The sequence below is a fragment of the Chelon labrosus genome (assembly GCF_963514085.1).
Source record: "Chelon labrosus genome assembly, chromosome: 15".
NCBI classification, from domain to species: domain Eukaryota; kingdom Metazoa; phylum Chordata; class Actinopteri; order Mugiliformes; family Mugilidae; genus Chelon; species Chelon labrosus.
The window spans coordinates 11,640,367-11,664,563 of NC_140348.1; the positions used below are offsets into that span (position 1 = coordinate 11,640,367).

At 37.6% G+C, this 24,197-nt stretch overlaps 1 protein-coding gene across 1 annotated transcript in view; it reads left to right on the forward strand.

The window, feature by feature from the left end:
* Nucleotides 1-24,197, forward strand: part of LOC311499921 (zonadhesin-like) — a gene marked incomplete at both ends in the record, with an annotated part of 147,380 nt that overhangs the window by 70,472 nt on the left and 52,711 nt on the right. The window contains 19 exons of the mRNA XM_084561061.1: nt 8,824-8,862; nt 9,042-9,080; nt 9,270-9,308; nt 10,974-11,012; nt 11,392-11,433; nt 12,439-12,535; nt 12,657-12,801; nt 13,151-13,395; nt 13,498-13,646; nt 13,885-14,013; nt 14,313-14,451; nt 14,661-14,802; nt 17,381-17,577; nt 17,791-17,923; nt 21,665-21,777; nt 21,882-22,030; nt 22,269-22,397; nt 22,714-22,852; nt 23,062-23,203. Of these exons, the coding sequence (XP_084417187.1) occupies nt 8,824-8,862; nt 9,042-9,080; nt 9,270-9,308; nt 10,974-11,012; nt 11,392-11,433; nt 12,439-12,535; nt 12,657-12,801; nt 13,151-13,395; nt 13,498-13,646; nt 13,885-14,013; nt 14,313-14,451; nt 14,661-14,802; nt 17,381-17,577; nt 17,791-17,923; nt 21,665-21,777; nt 21,882-22,030; nt 22,269-22,397; nt 22,714-22,852; nt 23,062-23,203 (2,246 nt within the window). The remainder of the gene's footprint in view (nt 1-8,823; nt 8,863-9,041; nt 9,081-9,269; nt 9,309-10,973; nt 11,013-11,391; nt 11,434-12,438; nt 12,536-12,656; nt 12,802-13,150; nt 13,396-13,497; nt 13,647-13,884; nt 14,014-14,312; nt 14,452-14,660; nt 14,803-17,380; nt 17,578-17,790; nt 17,924-21,664; nt 21,778-21,881; nt 22,031-22,268; nt 22,398-22,713; nt 22,853-23,061; nt 23,204-24,197) is intronic.

The following is a 24,197-nucleotide window of genomic DNA, read 5'->3' on the forward strand; positions in this document are numbered from 1 at the left end:
TTGTTTGATCAAGTCTATTAAAGCAGCAATTGTTTTAAAAAATAAGTTTTGAAACAAAGTCCACGTAAAAAAGTAAACCCTTGAGATATTTATAACTGTGACAAGTAGAGCAAGAGCGATAACTGATAGTTTTACTTCCGTTTCCCTGATTTTTCTTTCAGCTGCCCCGACAACAACAACTCCATGGCCCCCTACAACTACAAGTATTTAAATATTTGTTTGACCAAGTCTATTAAAGCAAAAATGACTTTAAAAATAATAGTTCTGCAACAAAGTCCATGTAAAAAAGTAAAGTTCAGCCGTCAGGTCTTTACCACTGTTGACAAGTAGAGCAGGAGTGAAAACTGACTGTTTTACTTCTGTTTTCCTGATTTTTCTTTCAGTTGCCCCGACAACAACAACGACATGGCCCCATACAACCACAGGTATTTAAATATTTTTTTTGACCGAGTCTATTGAAAGAAAAATGATTTTAAAAAAATAGTTCTGCAATAAAGTCCATGTAAAAAAGTAAACTCCTCAGGTCTCACCACTGTTGACAAGTAGACCAAGAGTGAAAACTGACAGTTTTACTTCTGTTTTCCTGATTTTTCTTTCAGTTGCGACAACGACAACACCGGCCACTACAACCACAGGTATTTAAATACATGTTTGACCAAGTCTATTAAAGCAAAACTGATTTAAAAAAAATACTTTTGCAAAAAAGTCCATGTAAAAAAGTAAAGCTCAGTTCTCGGAACATTACCAAATTTTACAAGTAGAGCAGGAGTGAAAACTGACAGTTTTACTTCTGTTTTCCTGATTTTTCTTTCAGCTGCCCCGACAACAACTACATGGCCCACTACAACTACAAGTATTTAAATATTTGTTTGACCAAGTCTATTAAAGCAAAATTATTATTTTTTTAAAAAATAGTTCTGCAACAAAGTCCATGTAAAAAAGTAAAGTTCAGCCTTCAGGTCTTTACCAGTGTTGACAAGTAGAGCAGGAGTGAAAACTGACAGTTTTATTTCAGTTTTTCCTGATTTTTCTTTCAGCTGCCCCGACAACAACACTGCCCCCTACAACCACAGGTATTTAAATACTTGTTTGACCAAGTCTATTAAAGCAAAACTGATTTCAAAAAAGTTTGTTCTGCAACAAATCAATGTATGAAAGTAAAGTTCAGCCCTCAGGTATTTATAACTGTAACAAGTAGAGCAGGAGTGAAAACTGACAGTTTTACTTCTGTTGTCCTGATTTTTCTTTCAGCTTTCCCGTACGCAAAAACACTTATTTAAATGCTTGTTTGATCAAGTCTATTAAAGCAGCAATTGTTTTAAAAAATAAGTTTTGAAACAAAGTCCACGTAAAAAAGTAAACCCTTGAGATATTTATAACTGTGACAAGTAGAGCAAGAGCGATAACTGATAGTTTTACTTCCGTTTCCCTGATTTTTCTTTCAGCTGCCCCGACAACAACAACTCCATGGCCCCCTACAACTACAAGTATTTAAATATTTGTTTGACCAAGTCTATTAAAGCAAAAATGACTTTAAAAATAATAGTTCTGCAACAAAGTCCATGTAAAAAAGTAAAGTTCAGCCGTCAGGTCTTTACCACTGTTGACAAGTAGAGCAGGAGTGAAAACTGACTGTTTTACTTCTGTTTTCCTGATTTTTCTTTCAGTTGCCCCGACAACAACAACGACATGGCCCCATACAACCACAGGTATTTAAATATTTTTTTTGACCGAGTCTATTGAAAGAAAAATGATTTTAAAAAAATAGTTCTGCAATAAAGTCCATGTAAAAAAGTAAACTCCTCAGGTCTCACCACTGTTGACAAGTAGACCAAGAGTGAAAACTGACAGTTTTACTTCTGTTTTCCTGATTTTTCTTTCAGTTGCGACAACGACAACACCGGCCACTACAACCACAGGTATTTAAATACATGTTTGACCAAGTCTATTAAAGCAAAACTGATTTAAAAAAAATACTTTTGCAAAAAAGTCCATGTAAAAAAGTAAAGCTCAGTTCTCGGAACATTACCAAATTTTACAAGTAGAGCAGGAGTGAAAACTGACAGTTTTACTTCTGTTTTCCTGATTTTTCTTTCAGCTGCCCCGACAACAACTACATGGCCCACTACAACTACAAGTATTTAAATATTTGTTTGACCAAGTCTATTAAAGCAAAATTATTATTTTTTTAAAAAATAGTTCTGCAACAAAGTCCATGTAAAAAAGTAAAGTTCAGCCTTCAGGTCTTTACCAGTGTTGACAAGTAGAGCAGGAGTGAAAACTGACAGTTTTATTTCAGTTTTTCCTGATTTTTCTTTCAGCTGCCCCGACAACAACACTGCCCCCTACAACCACAGGTATTTAAATTCTTGTTTGACCAAGTCTATTAAAGCAAAACTGATTTTAAAAAAGTTTGTTCTGCAACAAATCAATGTATGAAAGTAAAGTTCAGCCCTCAGGTATTTATAACTGTAACAAGTAGAGCAGGAGTGAAAACTGACAGTTTTACTTCTGTTGTCCAGATTTTTCTTTCAGCTCTCCCGTACGCAAAAACACTTATTTAAATGCTTGTTTGATCAAGTCTATTAAAGCAGCAATTGTTTTAAAAAATAAGTTTTGAAACAAAGTCCATGTAATAAAGTAAACTCCTCAGGTCTTTACCACTGTTGACAAGTAGACCAAGAGTGAAAACTGACAGTTTTACTTCTGTTTTCCTGATTTTGCTTTCAGTTGCGACAACGACAACACCGGCCACTACAACCACAGGTATTTAAATACTTGTTTGACCAAGTCTATTAAAGCAACAGTGATTTTAAAAAACTTTGTTCTGCAACAAATCAACGTATGAAAGTAAAGCTCAGCCCTCAGGTATTTATAACTGTAACAAGTAGAGCAGGAGTGAAAACTGACAGTTTTAATTCTGTTGTCCTGATTTGTCTTTCAGCTTTCCCGTACACAAAAACACATATTTAAGTGCTTGTTTGACCAAGTCTATTAAAGCAGCAATTGTTTTAAAAAATAAGTTTTGAAACAAAGTCCACGTAAAAAAAGTAAACCCTTGAGGTACTTATCACTGTGACAAGTAGAGCAGGAGTGAAAACTGACAGTTTTACAGAGCAGGAGTGATAACTGATAGTTTTACTTCCGTTTCCCTGATTTTTCTTTCAGCTGCCCCGACAACAACTCCATGGCCCCCTACAACTACAAGTATTTAAATATTTGTTTGACCAAGTCTATTAAAGCAATAATGACTTTAAAAATAATAGTTCTGCAACAAAGTCCATGTAAAAAAGTAAAGTTCAGCCGTCAGGTCTTTACCACTGTTGACAAGTAGAGCAGGAGTGAAAACTGACTGTTTTACTTCTGTTTTCCTGATTTTTCTTTCAGCTGCCCCGACAACAACAACTACATGGCCCCCTACAACCACAGGTATTTAAATACTTGTTTGACCAAGTCTATTAAAGCAAAACTGATTTCAAAAAAGTTTGTTCTGCAACAAATCAATGTATGAAAGTAAAGTTCAGCCCTCAGGTATTTATAACTGTAACAAGTAGAGCAGGAGTGAAAACTGACAGTTTTACTTCTGTTGTCCTGATTTTTCTTTCAGCTTTCCCGTACGCAAAAACATTTATTTAAATGCTTGTTTGATCAAGTCTATTAAAGCAGCAATTGTTTTAAAAAATAGGTTTTGAAACAAAGTCCACGTAAAAAAGTAAACCCTTGAGATATTTACAACTGTGACAAGTAGAGCAAGAGCGATAACTGATAGTTTTACTTCCGTTTCCCTGATTTTTCTTTCAGCTGCCCCGACAACAACAACTCCATGGCCCCCTACAACTACAAGTATTTAAATATTTGTTTGACCAAGTCTATTAAAGCAAAAATGACTTTAAAAATAATAGTTCTGCAACAAAGTCCATGTAAAAAAGTAAAGTTCAGCCGTCAGGTCTTTACCACTGTTGACAAGTAGAGCAGGAGTGAAAACTGACTGTTTTACTTCTGTTTTCCTGATTTTTCTTTCAGCTGCCCCGACAACAACAACGACATGGCCCCATACAACCACAGGTATTTAAATATTTTTTTTGACCGAGTCTATTGAAAGAAAAATGATTTTAAAAAAATAGTTCTGCAATAAAGTCCATGTAAAAAAGTAAACCCTTGAGGTACTTATCACTGACAAGTAGAGCAGGAGTGAAAACTGACAGTTTTACAGAGCAGGAGTGATAACTGATAGTTTTACTTCCGTTTTCCTGATTTTTTCTTTCAGCTGCCCCGACAACAACTCCATGGCCCCCTACAACTACAAGTATTTAAATATTTGTTTGACCAAGTCTATTAAAGCAATAATGACTTTAAAAACATAGTTCTGCAATAAAGTCCATGTAAAAAATTAAACTCCTCAGGTCTTTACCACTGTTGACAAGTAGACCAAGAGTGAAAACTGACAGTTTTACTTCTGTTTTCCTGATTTTTCTTTCAGTTGCGACGACGACAACACCGGCCACTACAACCACAGGTATTTAAATACATGTTTGACCAAGTCTATTAAAGCAAAACTGATTTAAAAAAAATACTTTTGCAAAAAAGTCCATGTAAAAAAGTAAAGCTCAGTTCTCGGAACATTACCAAATTTTACAAGTAGAGCAGGAGTGAAAACTGACAGTTTTACTTCTGTTTTCCTGATTTTTCTTTCAGCTGCCCCGACAACAACTACATGGCCCACTACAACTACAAGTATTTAAATATTTTTTTGACCAAGTCTATTAAAGCAAAATTATTATTTTTTTAAAAAATAGTTCTGCAACAAAGTCCATGTAAAAAAGTAAAGTTCAGCCTTCAGGTCTTTACCAGTGTTGACAAGTAGAGCAGGAGTGAAAACTGACAGTTTTATTTCAGTTTTTCCTGATTTTTCTTTCAGCTGCCCCGACAACAACACTGCCCCCTACAACCACAGGTATTTAAATTCTTGTTTGACCAAGTCTATTAAAGCAAAACTGATTTTAAAAAAGTTTGTTCTGCAACAAATCAATGTATGAAAGTAAAGTTCAGCCCTCAGGTATTTATAACTGTAACAAGTAGAGCAGGAGTGAAAACTGACAGTTTTACTTCTGTTGTCCAGATTTTTCTTTCAGCTCTCCCGTACGCAAAAACACTTATTTAAATGCTTGTTTGATCAAGTCTATTAAAGCAGCAATTGTTTTAAAAAATAAGTTTTGAAACAAAGTCCACGTAAAAAAGTAAACCCTTGAGATATTTATAACCGTGACAAGTAGAGCAAGAGCGATAACTGATAGTTTTACTTCCGTTTCCCTGATTTTTCTTTCAGCTGCCCCGACAACAACAACTCCATGGCCCCCTACAACTACAAGTATTTAAATATTTGTTTGACCAAGTCTATTAAAGCAAAAATGACTTTAAAAATAATAGTTCTGCAACAAAGTCCATGTAAAAAAGTAAAGTTCAGCCGTCAGGTCTTTACCACTGTTGACAAGTAGAGCAGGAGTGAAAACTGACTGTTTTACTTCTGTTTTCCTGATTTTTCTTTCAGTTGCCCCGACAACAACAACGACATGGCCCCATACAACCACAGGTATTTAAATATTTTTTTTGACCGAGTCTATTGAAAGAAAAATGATTTTAAAAAAATAGTTCTGCAATAAAGTCCATGTAAAAAAGTAAACTCCTCAGGTCTCACCACTGTTGACAAGTAGACCAAGAGTGAAAACTGACAGTTTTACTTCTGTTTTCCTGATTTTTCTTTCAGTTGCGACAACGACAACACCGGCCACTACAACCACAGGTATTTAAATACATGTTTGACCAAGTCTATTAAAGCAAAACTGATTTAAAAAAAATACTTTTGCAAAAAAGTCCATGTAAAAAAGTAAAGCTCAGTTCTCGGAACATTACCAAATTTTACAAGTAGAGCAGGAGTGAAAACTGACAGTTTTACTTCTGTTTTCCTGATTTTTCTTTCAGCTGCCCCGACAACAACTACATGGCCCACTACAACTACAAGTATTTAAATATTTGTTTGACCAAGTCTATTAAAGCAAAATTATTATTTTTTTAAAAAATAGTTCTGCAACAAAGTCCATGTAAAAAAGTAAAGTTCAGCCTTCAGGTCTTTACCAGTGTTGACAAGTAGAGCAGGAGTGAAAACTGACAGTTTTATTTCAGTTTTTCCTGATTTTTCTTTCAGCTGCCCCGACAACAACACTGCCCCCTACAACCACAGGTATTTAAATTCTTGTTTGACCAAGTCTATTAAAGCAAAACTGATTTTAAAAAAGTTTGTTCTGCAACAAATCAATGTATGAAAGTAAAATTCAGCCCTCAGGTATTTATAACTGTAACAAGTAGAGCAGGAGTGAAAACTGACAGTTTTACTTCTGTTGTCCAGATTTTTCTTTCAGCTCTCCCGTACGCAAAAACACTTATTTAAATGCTTGTTTGATCAAGTCTATTAAAGCAGCAATTGTTTTAAAAAATAAGTTTTGAAACAAAGTCCATGTAATAAAGTAAACTCCTCAGGTCTTTACCACTGTTGACAAGTAGACCAAGAGTGAAAACTGACAGTTTTACTTCTGTTTTCCTGATTTTGCTTTCAGTTGCGACAACGACAACACCGGCCACTACAACCACAGGTATTTAAATACTTGTTTGACCAAGTCTATTAAAGCAACAATGATTTTAAAAAACTTTGTTCTGCAACAAATCAACGTATGAAAGTAAAGCTCAGCCCTCAGGTATTTATAACTGTAACAAGTAGAGCAGGAGTGAAAACTGACAGTTTTAATTCTGTTGTCCTGATTTGTCTTTCAGCTTTCCCGTACACAAAAACACATATTTAAGTGCTTGTTTGACCAAGTCTATTAAAGCAGCAATTGTTTTAAAAAATAAGTTTTGAAACAAAGTCCACGTAAAAAAAGTAAACCCTTGAGGTACTTATCACTGTGACAAGTAGAGCAGGAGTGAAAACTGACAGTTTTACAGAGCAGGAGTGATAACTGATAGTTTTACTTCCGTTTTCCTGATTTTTCTTTCAGCTGCCCCGACAACAACAACTCCATGGCCCCCTACAACCATAGGTATTTGAATATTTTTTTAACCAAGTCTATTAAAGCAATAATGGCTTTAAAAATAATAGTTCTGCAACAAAGTCCATGTAAAAAATTAAACTCCTCAGGTCTTTACCACTGTTGACAAGTAGACCAAGAGTGAAAACTGACAGTTTTACTTCTGTTTTCTTGATTTTTCTTTCAGTTGCGACAACGACAACACCGGCCACTACAAACACAGGTATTTAAATACATGTTTGACCAAGTCTATTAAAGCAAAACTGATTTAAAAAAAATACTTTTGCAAAAAAGTCCATGTAAAAAAGTAAAGCTCAGCTCTCGGAACATTACCACATTTTACAAGTAGAACAGGAGTGAAAACTGACAGTTTTACAGAGCAGTAGTGAAAACTGACAGGTTTACTTCCGTTTTCCTGATTTTTCTTTCAGCTGCCCCGACAACAACTACTCCATGGCCCCCTACAACTACAAGTATTTAAATATTTGTTTGACCAAGTCTATTAAAGCAAAAATGACTTTAAAAATAATAGTTCTGCAACAAAGTCCATGTAAAAAAGTAAAGTTCAGCCGTCAGGTCTTTACCACTGTTGACAAGTAGAGCAGGAGTGAAAACTGACTGTTTTACTTCTGTTTTCCTGATTTTCCGTTCAGCTGCCCCGACAACAACACTGCCCCCTACAACCACAGGTATTTAAATTCTTGTTTGACCAAGTCTATTAAAGCAAAACTGATTTTAAAAAACTTTGTTCTGCAACAAATCAATGTATGAAAGTAAAGTTCAGCCCTCAGGTATTTATAACTGTAACAAGTAGAGCAGGAGTGAAAACTGACAGTTTTACTTCTGTTGTCCTGATTTTTCTTTCAGCTTTCCCGTACACAAAAACACATATTTAAGTGCTTGTTTGACCAAGTCTATTAAAGCAGCAATTGTTTTAAAAAATAAGTTTTGAAACAAAGTCCACGTAAAAAAAATAAACCCTTGAGGTACTTATCACTGTGACAAGTAGAGCAGGAGTGAAAACTGACAGTTTTACAGAGCGGGAGTGAAAACTGACAGTTTTACTTCTGTTTTCCTGATTTTCTTATCAGCTGCAACAACAACAACACCAACCCCAACAACCACAGGTATTTAAATACTTGTTTGACCAAGTCTGTTAAAGCCAAAGTGATTTTAAAAAAGTTGGTTCTGCAACAAATTAATGTATAAAAGTAAAGCTCAGCCCTCAGGTCTGTACCACTGTTGACAAGAAGAGCAGGAGTGAAAACTAACAGATTTACTTCTGTTGTCCTGATTTTTCTTTCAGCTTTCCCGTACTCAAAAACACATATTTAAGTGCTTGTTTGACCAAGTCTATTAAAGCAGCAATTGTTTTAAAAAATAAGTTTTGCAATAAAGTCCACGTAAAAAAAGAAAACCCTTAAGGTATTTATAACTGTGACTAGTAGAGCAGTAGTGAAAACTGACAGTTTTACAGAGCAGTAGTGATAACTGATAGTTTTACTTCCGTTTTCCTGATTTCTCTTTCAGCTGCCCCGACAACAACACCGGCCACTACAACCACAGGTATTTAAATACTTGTTTGACCAAGTCTATTAAAGCAAAAATGATTTTAAAAAAGTTTGTTCTGCAACAAATCAATGTATGAAAGTAAAGCTCAGCCCTCAGGTATTTATATCTGTAACAAGTACGGCAGGAGTGAAAACTGACAGTTTTATTTCTGTTTTCCTGATTTTTGTTTCAGCTATCGCGCCAACAACAACACCGGTCCCTACAACCACAGGTATTTCAATACATGTTTGACCAACTCTATTAATGCAGCAATTATTTTAAAAAATGAGTTTTGCAACAACGTCAACGTATAAATGTAAAGTTCAGCCGTCAGGTCATTAACACTGTTGACAAGTATAGCAGCAGTGAAAACTGTCAGTTTTACATCTGCTTTCCTCATTTTTCTTTCAGCTACACCGGGAACGACAACACCGGCCACTGGAACCACAGGTATATGAATATATGTTTGACCAAGTCTATTAAAGCAAAAATTATTTTAAAAAAATGTAAAAAAGTCAAAGCTCAGCTCTCGGAACTTCACCACATTTTACAAGTAGAGCAGGAGTGAAAATTGACAGTTTTACAGAGCAGGAGTGAAAACTGACAGTTTTACTTCTGTTTTCCTTATTTTTCTTACAGCTTCCCCGGTAACAACAACACAGGCCCATACAACCACAGGTATTTAAATATTTGTTTGACCAAGTCTATTCAAGCAAAAATGATTTAAAAAAAATTGTTTTTGCAACAAAGTCCATGTAAAAGACTAAACCCCTGAGGTATTTATACCTCTGACAATTAGAGCAGGAGTGAAAAGTAACAGTTTTACTTCTGTTTTCCTGATTTTTCTTTCAGCTTCCCCAAGAACAACAACACCGGCCACTGGAACCACAGGTATTTAAATATATGTTTGACCAGTTATTTTAAACATGACGTTGTGCAACAAAGTCCGTATATATATAGATATATTTATATTAGGGCCGGGACTTTAACGCGTTAATTAAGATTAATTAATTACACAAAAATAACGCGTTAATTTTTTTTAACGCATTTTAATCACACTTATTTTTGCACCGCGGAACGTTTCTCACTGGATGAGTTTCGGCGGACCGATTATACTGGAGCACCAACTAGCGTTCATTACCAGTGTCCTCAACAAGCAGCGGGTGCTGCCGTGAGCCCCTCTCCCGTCCCAAAGCACTCACAGGCGGTCAGTCTCACAGTAGCCCCGCGCAGCAGCGGTCAGAGCAGAGAGAGAGAACCACGCCACCGCGTCCAGACTGCAAACGAATGACGCATGCGCAAAGCTGCCGCTGATCGCGCCCTGGTTTACAGAGCGGGATGTAAATGTTTCTTCACTGTCACACTAAAATAAATAATAAAATAATAATCCATTTAGATTGTTAATTTTGTCAAGTAAAAACCGTTTGTACAAAAAATGTTAAAAATATTCTAGTTATGGCAAAAAATGCTCATGTTCTTCTGTGCCTGTGACTTGTAGGCTAGAAACTAAACCAAACTTAAGAAAACTAAAAAAAAAAAAAAAAAAAAAAACGTAAGTTACTGTGCCAGAGTGTCTCTTTAGAGTCATTTTGCCAATACCAAGCCCGGATAAAGGAGGCGCGTTAATAATACAGCGTCCATCACAATTACATCCAAAAGGTAAATTATGCAAATTAGCCGATGACGTCATTTAGCGACTTCTAGCGACTTTTAGGACAGCCAATAGCTACTTTCCTTTCCTGAGGAGTTGGCAACACTGTTCATTACTTCAGACAACAACAAACCACAGTGAACATGAAAGAAGAAGCTGATGAGACCGCTTTGGTTGGCCCCGTGGATGGGAAATTTAGTCATTATTCAATGGTATACTAAAAATCCACATGAAAAAAATTACTTCTCACTGTTCTCAGGTCAAATATTTATATGCGATTAAAATGCGATTAATTTCGATTAATTAATTACAAAGCCTCTAATTAATTAGATTAATTTTTTTAATCGAGTCCCGGCCCTAATTTATATATATAAAAGCAAAGCTCAACTCTAAGTTCTTTACCACTGTTAATAAGTACAGCAGGAGTGAAAACTGACAGTTTTACTTCTGTTATCCTGATTTTTCTTTCAGCTCCCCTGGGAACAACAACAACACCGGCCCATACAACCACTGGTATTTAAATATTTGTTTGACCAACTCTATTAATGCAGCAATTATTTAAAAAAATGAGTTTTGAAACAACGTCAATGTATAAATGTAAAGTTCAGCCGTCAGGTCATAAACACTGTTGACAAGTATAGCAGGAGTGAAAACTGACAGTTTTACATCTGCTTTCCTCATTTTTCTTTTAGCTACCCCGGGAACGACAACACCGGCCACTGGAACCACAGGTATGTAAATATATGTTTGACCAAGTCTATTAAAGCAAAAATGATTTAAAAAAAATCTAAAACAGTAAAAGCTCAGCTCTCGGAACTTTACCACATTTTACAAGTAGAGCAGGAGTGAAAACTAACAGTTTTACTTCTGTTTTCCTGATTTTTCTTTCAGCTACCCCGGGAACGACAACACCGGCCACTGGAACCACAAGTATTTAAATATTTGTTCGACCAAGTCTATTAAAGCAAAAATCATTTTAAAAAAAATACTTTTGCTAAAAAGTCCATGTAAAAAAGTAAAGCTCAGCTCTCGGAACTTTTCCACATTTTACAAGTAGAGTAGGAGTGAAAACTGACAGTTTTATTTCTATTTTCGTGATTATTCTTTCAGCTGTCCCGACAACAACACCAATACCGGCCCCTACAACCGCAGGTATTTAAATACTTGTTTGACCAAGTCTATTAAAGCAAAAATTATTTTACACAATCAGTTCTGCAACAAAGTCAATACAAACTAGATGATTGCAAGCGATCATAAAGGGTTCCATGCTATGGTGAAGTCTTCCCCGAGCGGGATGCAGAGGCATAAGCCACCAGTAGCCCCCCCCCCCCCCATAATCCGTATTGCACAAAACTTGGTGGGCTTGTAAGGAGTTATCCACAGATTATTATTGTCAATTTTCAATCAGGTGACTGTGGTGGTTTGTGAGATATAAAGATGTAGTCGTTGTAGTGACCCCTACAGCCATGTAGGCATGATTGTAAGCAAGCAGATTATAATGAAGGTTGCTAAGTTTTATAAGGGCTGGGTGAATACTTCAAAAGTTATAAACCTTAAAGTCTCATGAAATGTTTCCGTGTCACCTGTAGCGCCCCCTGTAGACGTGATGTCACGCAACTTGATGGGCGCGTACACAATATGGTACAGATTGTGTAGGCCAAATTTCATGATGTTAGCTATTGCAGTTTTTGAAATATTGAAATGTTGCTTTTGTAGCGCCCACTAGAAACCAAGGGTCACAAAATTTGGGGTGCTTGTACAGAATCGTATTATTATCAGTGATCTGAAGTTTGATTAAGGTTGGGTATATACTTCACAAAATATTAGTTTTTGAGTTATACTGTTATTAAAATTAAGTTAAAAATTAAGTAGCCATTAACTTTGTAATCAATAACCCTGCTAAAGTTCTTTTCAGAACTTTTCATTATCTTTGTCCATAAATGAGACATGCCAAGTGTGGCAAGAATTGGATGAAGGGGCTAGGAGGAGTTGATTTTGATTTCATTCTTTAATTTTCTCTGCTATTTACTCTCCCATCATTTTCTGAATGATTTCTACAGACACATGTCCTCCTGATGCAGTTTATATAGACTGTGGTCCAGCCTGTATCCCGACTTGTATGGAGCCCCACACAAACTGTTCTGGCCACTGTATTAGTGGCTGCTTCTGCAAACCCGGGTTTGTTTTCCAGGGACAAACATGTGTGCCTCTGGAGCAATGTGGCTGTTTGGATGACCAGAATAACTATTATGAGGTTAGTGTTACCGCATGCAGAAATTCCTGTTTAGTACATAGATATTACAAGACAATAAAGAATAAATAGCTTTAATGATATATTGTGCACACAGTTGCTCATTTGTTCAACTTTCCTACAGCCTGGAGAGACTGTATCTGACAGCTGCACAAAGCAGTGTCGCTGTCACTGCAACTACACAATTGAATGTGTAGTTGCCGATAAGTACTGTGGCCCCACTCAAGAGTGTCGAGAGGTGTATGGTGTTGCAAGATGTTATCCCAAAGGTAATAATGTTGTCACTTGTCAAAGAATTTGTAAAAGCACTTATACTAGCAGCTCAGAACAATCTAGTTTGGACAAAGATGGTACTGTAAGACTTGAAATTGTTCTCAGATAAGTGAAAATTCTCACCAGTTAGTTTGACATAAAATTGGTATGTAACTCAAATAGTTTTGTTTTTGTGTCTTTCTCTTGTCTTTGTATCTTACTATTCATTGAATTTTTCCTGTTTCTTTGTCCTTTGGATTATTCGTGAAGTGGGTTATGGGTAGGGGAATTGGTTCTGAGACGAGAAAAACATTTGTACCAAAAAAACACAGCTAATATAGAGTTTCTTGTTTCTTGTGCCCTTAGATACATCTACGTGTCAAGCATATGGTGATCCTCACTACACCTCCTTTGACAAACAAAGCTACAGCTTCACGGGCAACTGCAGCTATTTGATGTCTAAACCCTGCAATGAAACAACTCTTCCATATTTTGAAGTCCATGCCGACAATGAAAATTGGTATAACAATCCCACCATCTCTTATGTGAAAGCAGTACATGTATATGTGAGCATGAAGAAAATCTCCATTCTCAAAGGTGGCACTGTGCAGGTAAGAAATAAGTGGAGGAACTGCAACACACTCATATAATTGGCAAGAACACTATACAGTCTACGTCCTCAGTAATCACTCATCACTCTTTGCACTGTACAGGTGAATGGGACCAACATCAACCTACCACTGTATACGATTCCTGATGTATCTTTGTACAAGTCAGGAATGCATTACACTGTGTCCATGAAATTTGGTGTAACTGTTCGCTATAATGGAAACCACTTCATGGATATCAGAATAATCAAAGAGTAAGTCAAGACCAAATACAACCTGTCACCTCAATTGTCCTCACCCCACCCCACAGAAACTCCTTTTTGGTGAAGGTTTTGTCAAAATACTACACTGAGAAATAGTGCTTTGTAAGAATAACAGCAAGTCGCAAACTCTTGGACATTGTGTTGTGGCAGAAAATAGCAAAGTGTAGCTCAGGCGCAACTGTTGTTCTCCCTTCTGCAAAACTGTTTCTCATTTTCTTGTTATGTGCAGCTATCAGAACATACTGTGTGGACTGTGTGGAGACTATGATGGAAATGCTACCGATGACTTCCGTAAACCAGATGGAACCTTGACTAGCAATATTAATGAGTTTGGGCACAGCTGGAACACTGATCCAGAGTGAGTATTGCATGTATACTGTGCAAGAATGAATAAATCTTTTGGAAAAAACAACATACATTAAAAGATTTTTATTACTACTTCTGTTTCAAATTTAAACTCATTGTGAATATAGGCAGGAAGAATGTTGTCATAGATGGGTTAATTGCAGAAGACAAATTCCCAGAAAACAAAGACAATACAAATTATCTTTCAAAGTTTATTTTTCATATTGTTGATTTGATTTTTAATAAGGATAGTTACCAGGGGATCTAACTTAGTAACACAAAGCTTCTTTGAATGAATGTTTGTCTTGACAGGTGTAATTATAAACCTAACTCCACCATCCCTGAGTGTGATGAAGATGACACAGAACTGTATGAGAGCTCTGGATACTGTGGCATCCTTACGGATAAAATTGGTCCTTTTGCTGTGTGCCACCCAGAAGTCACCCCCAATGTACATATATGCACATACACGCACGCACACACACAAAAAGGATGCTCTTGCATAAAATTTTGTAAAAATTTCCTTGCAGCTAGACAAGTTAGATATGGGTAAAGAACCTCAGTAGGTGGTGTGGAGATAAGAGGAATGAGTAACATAAAAGAGGGCAAAAAGAGGGAGAGGATGCATATTGACTCAACATATTAACTGTATGTCTGCAGCAATACTTCAGAGATTGCATCTTTGACTTATGTGAGAAGGATGGAGCCAAGCCCATTCTGTGTGAAGCCATTGAAGCCTATATCAATGAATGCCAGGGCCGTGGGGTCATCGTTGGATCATGGAGGAATGAAACCTTCTGCCGTGAGTGTTGGGTGAATGAATGAATGGAGAAATAATACCACGAAAACGGTGGGGTGGAAAAGACAGAAGCAGAAAAAGAGGTGGCTCTCAAGACCGTGCCTTTTGTCATGACAAAGTCCAGTGGTGCAGCACACAGAGTTGTGCAGAGGTGTGCATGTGTAATACACCGTATTCCCTCATACACCAGAGTAGTCCTAATGACCAGTCTTTTTCTTATTTGCCTCAGATCAGATGTAGGTTTGTATTTCTAATTCCTTCTCTTTTCTAACTATAATAATAGTCTGTCATATTTAGTTTAGTACACAGCCTGTAATAATGATTAATGACTTGTGCTCTTAATGTAAACTCAAACCTTTTTGTAACAGTTTCAAACTGAAAAACCTTCTAGCATGTATGTAGACCATAACCCCTCATTTCTTAAACATGATGTTTTTGTGAAACATCTGCCAGCAACAACAGCCATAAGGGATTAAAGAAGGACATTTTTTTTGTTCTCCTCACCATCAAGCAGTGCTTCTTCAAGGGGGCATTGTTGGGTTTTTCTTTTTTTCTGTTCATCAGTGACTATGGTACCTGATGTTTCTAAACCAGAGTCACTGGTACGACAAAGTGCTGAAAATAGCTGGGCTGAAATGAAAACTGTAGAAATGCACTGATCTGCTGTTTATACGTACGTATGTATATTATGCTCAACTGGCATACATACATTCATGGAAAAAATTATTAGAGCATCCTTGTTTTCTTCAATTTCTTGGTCATGTTAATGCCTGGTACAACTAAAGGTACATTTGTTTGGACAAATATAATGATAACAACAAAAATAGCTCATAAGAGTTTAAGAGCTGATATCTAGCCATTTTCCATGGTTTCCTTGATAATAACCAAATTCACTGAAGTTCTTACATCAATAGCTATGGCATTGTACTGCCAAAAACAGTGCTTTTAGGCACTTCATGTTTTCTTTTCTGTATGTTTTAGTCACATAATACACACAGGAGTTAGTACTTATAACCACTGCTTATGATGACTGCAGCCATGCGTCTTGGCATGCTCTCCACCAGCTTCTGACACAGCAGCCCATTCCTGTAGCACAAATTGTGTGCAACAGGAATGTTTTTGTGGTTGTCCATTTTGAGTTTGATGATTTTCCACAGGTTTTCAATTGGATTTAGATCTGTTGATTGAGCAGGCCAAGGCATGGTTCGAATGTTCTAGTTCTCCATCCAGGCCTTAACTGACCTTGCTGTGTGGCAAGGGACATTGTCTTGTTGGAAAATCCAGTCATTCGAGGCAGAAAAGAGTTTTCCAGCTGATGGAAGAAGACTGTTTTCAAGAGTAGCCCTGTATGTGACCTGGTTCATTCGCCCTTCACACAATTGCCTTTGCCCTGTTCCACCCATACTGAAACAACCCCAGATCATCACTGACCCACCCCCATGTTTTACTGTAGGGGCAAGACAGTCTGGTTTGTAGGCTTCGCCAGGCTTCCTAACCAGTAAGTTGGCATCAACTCAAAATTGGATTCATCACTGAAGAGAACCTTAGCCCAGTCATCAACGGTGCAATACTTGAGATCCCCAGCAAAGAGTAACTGGGCCTTCCTCTGCCTTTCATTGAGGAAGGCCTTCTTCCACGCCCTGTGTGACTTCAGACCAGCTTCAAGAAGTCGGTTTCAAACTGTCCTTGCCGAACAAGTCACATTTGTCGACAGTCTTGGTGTAATGAATGGCTGACTTGGAGATCTTCACTTTTTTGGCTCCTGTCTCTCACTCATGCCAGTTTCCAGCAGTGCCAAGATGGCTGCCTTTGTGGCTTCACATAATCCTTTTGTTTTAGGCATTATGCGAGACCCGACAACTTCTGAGTTGTGCTACGGCTTGAATGTAAGCAGGAAACCACTCTCGGCCTTTGCGTGTGCAGTGCTGCTTATGACATGAAATGGCCTCTCACTGTCCATTTTTAAAACTTGTCTTAAAACGCATTTTCATTCATTGGCTTTCAACCAATTACATAATAATTTATATCCTATTTGACATGCTTAAACTTAATTGTATTCCTAGGGTCTATGAGGGGGCTTGTCTGACATGCAGTGGTAGATCGTTCCATAATTTGGGAGCAGCAACAGAGAAAGCATAACATATTCAAGGAACATGTAGAATACGTTTAAATCAGGTCATCAAGAACTTTACAGAAATCAATGAAATAGGTTTAGCGGATAACTGCGGAGTTCAGTGGAACTGCAGCATCTTACAGTATTGTATGTAACGAATACATCTATGTAATATACTGGTTAATTTTCATGTCAGATTCGCTGAAATCTGGCCAGTTATCAATAAAGCATGCAGTTCATGAGCAATGATGTCATCCGCAGCAACAAATTTGACCTGAAACGTTTTTTAGTTCGCTCTCATTACCGAAGTAAAACAGTCCCGAACCATCTCCAATTGAATTACTCGTCTAGAAACCTTTAATGTCAGGTAATATAATGTTAGGAAGACTCCTAAATGGTAAACTAAGATAAGGAACGTGCTTCTATCTGAGCCATTTCACTAATTTTAACCTCTTGTCCTCCCTCTAGCCCTAAAATGTGACCCCAACAGCCACTATGAGTCCTGTGCAAACCCCTGTCAAGAGACATGTGCTGGAAAACCTCCATTCTGTGGTGGGCCCTGCTCTGAGGCCTGTGTGTGTGACCATAACTATGTCCTAAGTGATGGCAACTGCATCAAGAACACTTCTTGTGGCTGCAAACACACCAACGGGCAATATTATGAGGTACAGTGAAATGGGTCTAACAACCAGCTGGAAATGATCCAACTTGCACACTCTCTTGATTAGACCCTAGATATGGATAAAGGAAAACTGTGCCTGTCCTTTACACATTTTGCAGGCCATTTTGAAATCCTTATAATGTAAATTTGCACAGGGAAAACACTGTGCCCAGTATGCTACTTAACTGAACTGACAGTTGTCCTTTGTATGTCTCAGCCTGGAGAGCAGTTTTATGTGGAGGACTGTAAGATGAAATGTAGGTGTGAAAGTCACTCTGTCGCATGTGTGGCCTCTGACTGCCCCCCACTGCACGAGTGTAAAGTCCAGAATGGAGTCCTCGGCTGCTATGGTAGGTTTACACTGGTAGGTTTACATCAAAGGCAGTACAATTAGTGGATATGAATTATACACACATATCAGCATACCTCTCATTAGTACACATTTGCCAAAGATGTTGTATTGTCTGATTTGAAATAAATAAACATTTTCCCTGCACAATCAAAATAATAATCACTTTGACAATGCAATGTTCTGCTAGGAAATGTTTGGACATGGCATTTGTGTGGGTGTTACTTGTACCACCTAAACCAGACCAGGCATCTCCACCCCATAGCAATGACACTCCTTGATGGCAGCAGCCATCCCCTGCAGGATGCAGCCTGACACAGACACACACACAAAAGCGCTTCAGGAACAACTCAAAAAATATGAAGAGCAGCACAAGGTGTTGAAATTCACTAGATCCCAAACTGATCAAGTATCAGTGAAAGTCAAAAGCAGCAGACAACAGCACTGTTATTCGGGGTCCATGCAAACGAAGTGTCAGGATCCTTATTGATTTTGTTGCGATTTTTATTATTCTTCTTCGCCTTCGGTTTTTTCTTATTCCCAAAAAGTGTCTGCTCAGGACAAACGACAAAGGCGAAAGGCATCAAAGTTGGTAACTTGGTAGAATTCCTAGCACGTCACTTTGCCAAGGTGTCAATACACATGCCTGAACTTAGGTGGCGCTATAATAAGCCAATTTACGTTTTGGCTCATATCTTGAGAATCGTGTGCCCTAGAAACAAAATTTGTTTCCCCTCTGAATCCTTACATAGCACTGGTTCTAATGGACTAGGCCACACCCATTTCCACCTGCCATTTCTTTTCCGCCATTTTGAAAAAATTGCACCTCAAAGCTAAATCAACTCCTCCTAGCATATTCATCCAATTCTCACCAAACTTGGCATGTATCATTTATGGACAAAGATAATGAAAATTTCTCAAAAGAACTTTAGCAGGGTTACTGATTACAAAGTTAATGTCTACTTAATTTTTATGGCGTGTAACAGTATACCTCAAAAGATAATATTTTGTGAAGTATATACCAAAACTTAATCAAACTTCAAATCATTGATAATAATATGATTCTGTACAAGCACCCCAACTTTTGTGAACCTTGGTCTCTGGGGGGCACTACAAAGGCAACATTTCAATATCTCAAAAACTGCAAAAGGTAACTTCATGAAATTTGGTATACACAATCTGTAACCCTTCAAGTTGCGTGACATCATGTCTACAGGGGGCGCTATAGGTGACACGGAAACATTTCATATGACTTTAAGGCCTATAACTTTTGAAGTATTCACCCAGTCCTTATGAAACTTAGCAACCATCATTATGTTTGCATACAATCATGCCAAGTTTCGTGAAATTCGGGCTGTAGGGGGTGCTACAACCACGACATGTTTATATCTGACAAACCAGCACAGTAAACTGCTTGAAATTTGACAATAAGTTTCACAAGGATTGTGTGAATACTTCAAAAGTTATAGGCCTTAAAGTCTCATGAAATGTTTCCATGCCACCTGTAGCGGCCCCTGAAGATGTGATGTCATGCAACTTGATGGACGTCTACACAATATGGTACAGTTTGTGTATCCCAAATTTCAGGAAGTTAGCTATTGCAGTTTTTGAGATATTGAAATGTTGCTTGTGTAGCGCCCCCTAGAGACCAACGGTCACAAAAGTTGGGGTGCTTGTACAGAATCATATTATTATCATCATATACTTATGCCTCTGGGTCCCGGTCGCGGACGACTTCGCCACGGCATGGACCCCTTTATGATCGCTTGCGATCATCTAGTTATTATTAGGGGTCCATGCAATGAGTTGCAGGATCCCTATTGATTTTGTTGTGATTTTTCTTATTATTGGGGTCCATGCAAACGATGTTGCAGGAACCCTATTGATTTTGTAGCGATTTTTTTTATTATTATTCTCATTATTATAATGATTTCTCTTTTTCTGCCTATGCATAGCTAAAGTGTCTGCCCAGGACAAACTGCAATACGGTCTATAAGGGGCACTACTGATGACTTATGCCTCTGCGTCCCGCTCGGGGACGACTTCGCCAAGGCATGGACCCCTTTATGATCGCTTGCGATCATCTAGCTATTATTATAACAAGAAGAAGACGAAGAAGGAGAATAAGGACGCAGAGGCATAAGTCGCCAGTAGCGCACCCTATAGACCGTATTGCATGAAAGTTGGTGGGCTTGTAAGGAGTTATCCACAGATTATTATTGTCAAATGTCAAGCAGTTTACTGTGGTGGTTTGTGAGATATAAACATGTTGTCGTTGTAGCGCCCCCTACAGCCCGAATTTCACAAAACTTGGCATGATTGTATCCAAGCATATTACAAAGACGGTCGCGAAGTTTCATTGTGTGAATACTTCAAAAGTTACAGGCCTTAAAGTCATATGAAATGTTTCCGTGTCACCTGTAGCGCCCCCTGTTGACGTGATGTCACGCCACTTGATGGGCATCTGCACAATATGTTACTGATTGTGTATTGCAATTTTCATAAAGTTACCTATTGCATTATATTATCAATGATATGAAGTTTGATTAAGGTTGGGTATATACTTCACAAAATATTAGTTTTGGAGTTATATTGTGCATGGCTGTAAAAATTAATTAGCTATTAACTTTGTAATCAATAACCCTGCTAAAGTTCTTTTGGGAGCTTTTCATTGTCTTTGTCCATAAATGATACATGCCAAGTTTGGCGAAAATTGGATGAACGGGCTAGGAGGAGTTGATTTTGATTTCATTCTTTAATTTTCTCTGCTATTTACTCTCCCATCATTTTCTGAATGATCTCTACAGACACATGTCCTCCTGATGCAGTTTATATAGTCTGTGGTCCAGCCTGTATCCCGACTTGTATGGAGCCCCACACCAACTGTTCTGGCCCCTGTATTAGTGGCTGCTTCTGCAAACCCGGGTTTGTTTTCGAGGGACATTGGTGTGTGCCTCTGGAGCAATGTGGCTGTCTGGACGACCAGAATAAGTATTATTATGTTAGTATTACCGTATGCAGAAATTCCTGTTTAGTACATAGATATTACAAGACAATAAAGAATAAATAGCTTTAATGATATATTGTGCACACAGTTGCTCATTTTTTCAACTTTCCTACAGCCTGGAGAGACTGTATCTGACAGCTGCACAAAGCTGTGTTACTGTCTCGGCAACAACACATTTCAATGTGTCAATAAGTCCTGTCACCCCACTGAAGAGTGTCGAGAGGTAAATGGTGTTGAAGGATGTTATCTCAAAGGTAATAATGTTTGATCACTTGTCAAAGAATTTGTAAAAGTACTTTCACTATCAGCTCAGAACAATCTAGTTTGGACAAAGATGGTACTGTAAGATTTTGAAATTGTTCTCAGATAAGTGAAAATTCTCACCAGTTAGTTTGACTTAAAAGTGATACGTAACTCAAATAGTTCTGTTTTTGTGTTTTTCTCTTGTCTTTGTATCTTACTATTCATTGAATCTTAATTATTTTTTCCTCCTTCGGATTATTCGTGAAGTGGGTTAGGGGTAGGGGAATTGGTTCTGAGACGAGAAAAACATTTGTACCAAATAACAGCTAACATAGAGTTTCTTGTTTCATGTGCCCTTAGATACATCTACGTGTAAATTATCTAGTTATACTTACTACACCTCCTTTGACAAACAAAGCTACAGCTTCACGGGCAACTGCAGCTATTTGATGTCTAAACCCTGCAATGAAACAACTCTTCCATATTTTGAAGTCCATGTCGAGAATGAAAATTCGTATTACAATCCCACCTTCTATTATGTGAAAGCAGTACATGTATATGTGAGCATGATGAAAATCTCCATTCTCAATGGTGGCACTGTGCAGGTAAGAAATAAGTGGAGGAACTGCAACACACTCAGATAATTGGCAAGAACACTGTACTACGTCCTCAGTAATCACTCATCACTCATGTTATTTGCACTGTACAGGTGAATGGGACCAACATCAACCTACCACTGTATACGATTCCTGATGTATCTTTGTACAAGTCAGGAATGAATTACACTGTGTCCATGAAATTTGGTGTAACTGTTCGCTATGATGGAAACCACTTCATGGATATCAGAATAATCAAAGAGTAAGTCAAGACCAAATACAACCTGTCACATCAATTGTCCTCACCCCACCCCATAGAAACTCCTTTTTGGTGAAGGTTTTGTCAAAATACTACACTGAGAAATAGTGCTTTGTAAGAATAACAGCAAGTCGCAAACTCTTGGACATTGTGGTGTGGCAGAAAATAGCAAAATGTAGCTCAGGCTCAACTGTTGTTCTCCCTTCTGCAAAACTATTTCTCATATTCTTGTTATGTGCAGCTATCAGAACATACTGTGTGGACTGTGTGGAGACTATGATGGAAACGCTAACGATGACTTCCGTAAACCAGATGGAACCTTGACTAGCAATATTAATGAGTTTGGGCACAGCTGGAACACTGATCCAGAGTGAGTATTGCATGTATACTGTGCAAGAATGAATAAACCTTTTGGAAAAAACAACATACATTAAAAGATTTTTATTACTATTTATGTTTCAAATTTAAACTCATTGTGAATATAGGCAGGAAGAATATTGTCATAGATGGGTTAATTGCGGAAGAAAAATTCCTAGAAAACAAAGACAATACAATTCTTCTTTCAAAGTTTTTACATATTGTTATTGATCTATATGTGTTTTAAACAAGATTTTTAGTAAGGACAGTTACCAGGGGAACTAACTTAGTAACCCAAAGCTTCTTTGAATGAATGTTTGTCTTGACAGGTGTAATTATAACCCCAACACCACCATCCCTGAGTGTGATGAAGATGACACAGAACTGTATGAGAGCTCTGGATACTGTGGCTTCCTTCTGGATAAAAATGGTCCTTTTGCTGTGTGCCACCCAGAAGTCACCCCCAATGTACATATATGCACATACACGCACGCACACACACAAAAAGGATGCTCCTGCATAAAATTTTGTAATTTTTTCCTTGTAGCTAGACAAGTTAGATATTGGTAAAGAACCTAAATAGGTGGTTTGGAGATAAGAGGAATGAGTAACATAAAAGAGGGCAAAAAGAGGGAGAGGATGCATATTGACTCAACATATTAACTGTATGTCTGCAGCAATACTTCAGGTATTGCGTCTTTGGACTATGTGAGATGGATGGAGCTGAGATCATTCTGTGTGAAGCCATTGCAGCCTACAACAATGAATGCCAGGGCCGTGGGGTCATCGTTGGATCATGGAGGAATGAAACCTTCTGCCGTGAGTGTTGGGTGAATGAATGAATGAAGAAATAATACCACGAGAATGGTGGGGTGGAAAAGACAGAAGCAGAAAAAGAGGTGGCTCTCAAGATCGTGCCTTTTGTCATGACAAAGTCCAGTGGTGCAGCACACAGAGTTGTGCAGACGTGTGCATGTGTAATACACCGTATTCCCTCATACACCAGAGTAGTTCTAATGACCAGTCTTTTTCTTATTTGCCTCAGATCAGATGTAGGTTTGTATTTCTAATTCCTTCTCTTTTCTAACTATAATAATAGTCTGTCATATTTAGTTTAGTACACAGCCTGTAATAATGATTAATGACTTGTGCTCTTAATGTAAACTCAAACCTTTTTGTAACAGTTTCAAACTGAAAAACCTTCTAGCATGTATGTAGACCATAACCCCTCATTTCTTAAACATGATGTTTTTGTGAAACATCTGCCAGCAACAACAGCCATAAGGGATTAAAGAAGGACATTTTTTTTGTTCTCCTCACCATCAAGCAGTGCTTCTTCAAGGGGGCATTGTTGGATTTTTCTTTTTTTCTGTTCATCAGTGACTGTGGTACCTGATGTTTCTAAACCAGAGTCACTGGTACGACAAACTGCTGAAAATAGCTGGGCTGAAGTGAAAACTGTAGAAATGCACTGATGTACTGTTTATACGTACGTATGTATATTATGCTCAACTGGCATACATAAATCCCTTGTTTGTCTGTAAAGACCACAGCCATTATGTGAGACCCGTTAATTGACCACAGGTTTTTATTTTTGGAATACGGGTTTATAAAACAAAAAACACTAAAAACACTAAAAGCACTAAACAAGAGCATAGTCTCGTGCTGGATTGAAAGCCAATGAATGAAAATGTGTTTTAAGACAAGTTTTAAAGATGGATAGTGAGGGGGTGTAACACCGCATTATGTAATAACACCGCATTATGTAATAATGTAATAAATTTGCACACCATTATGTAATAATTGCCGCATT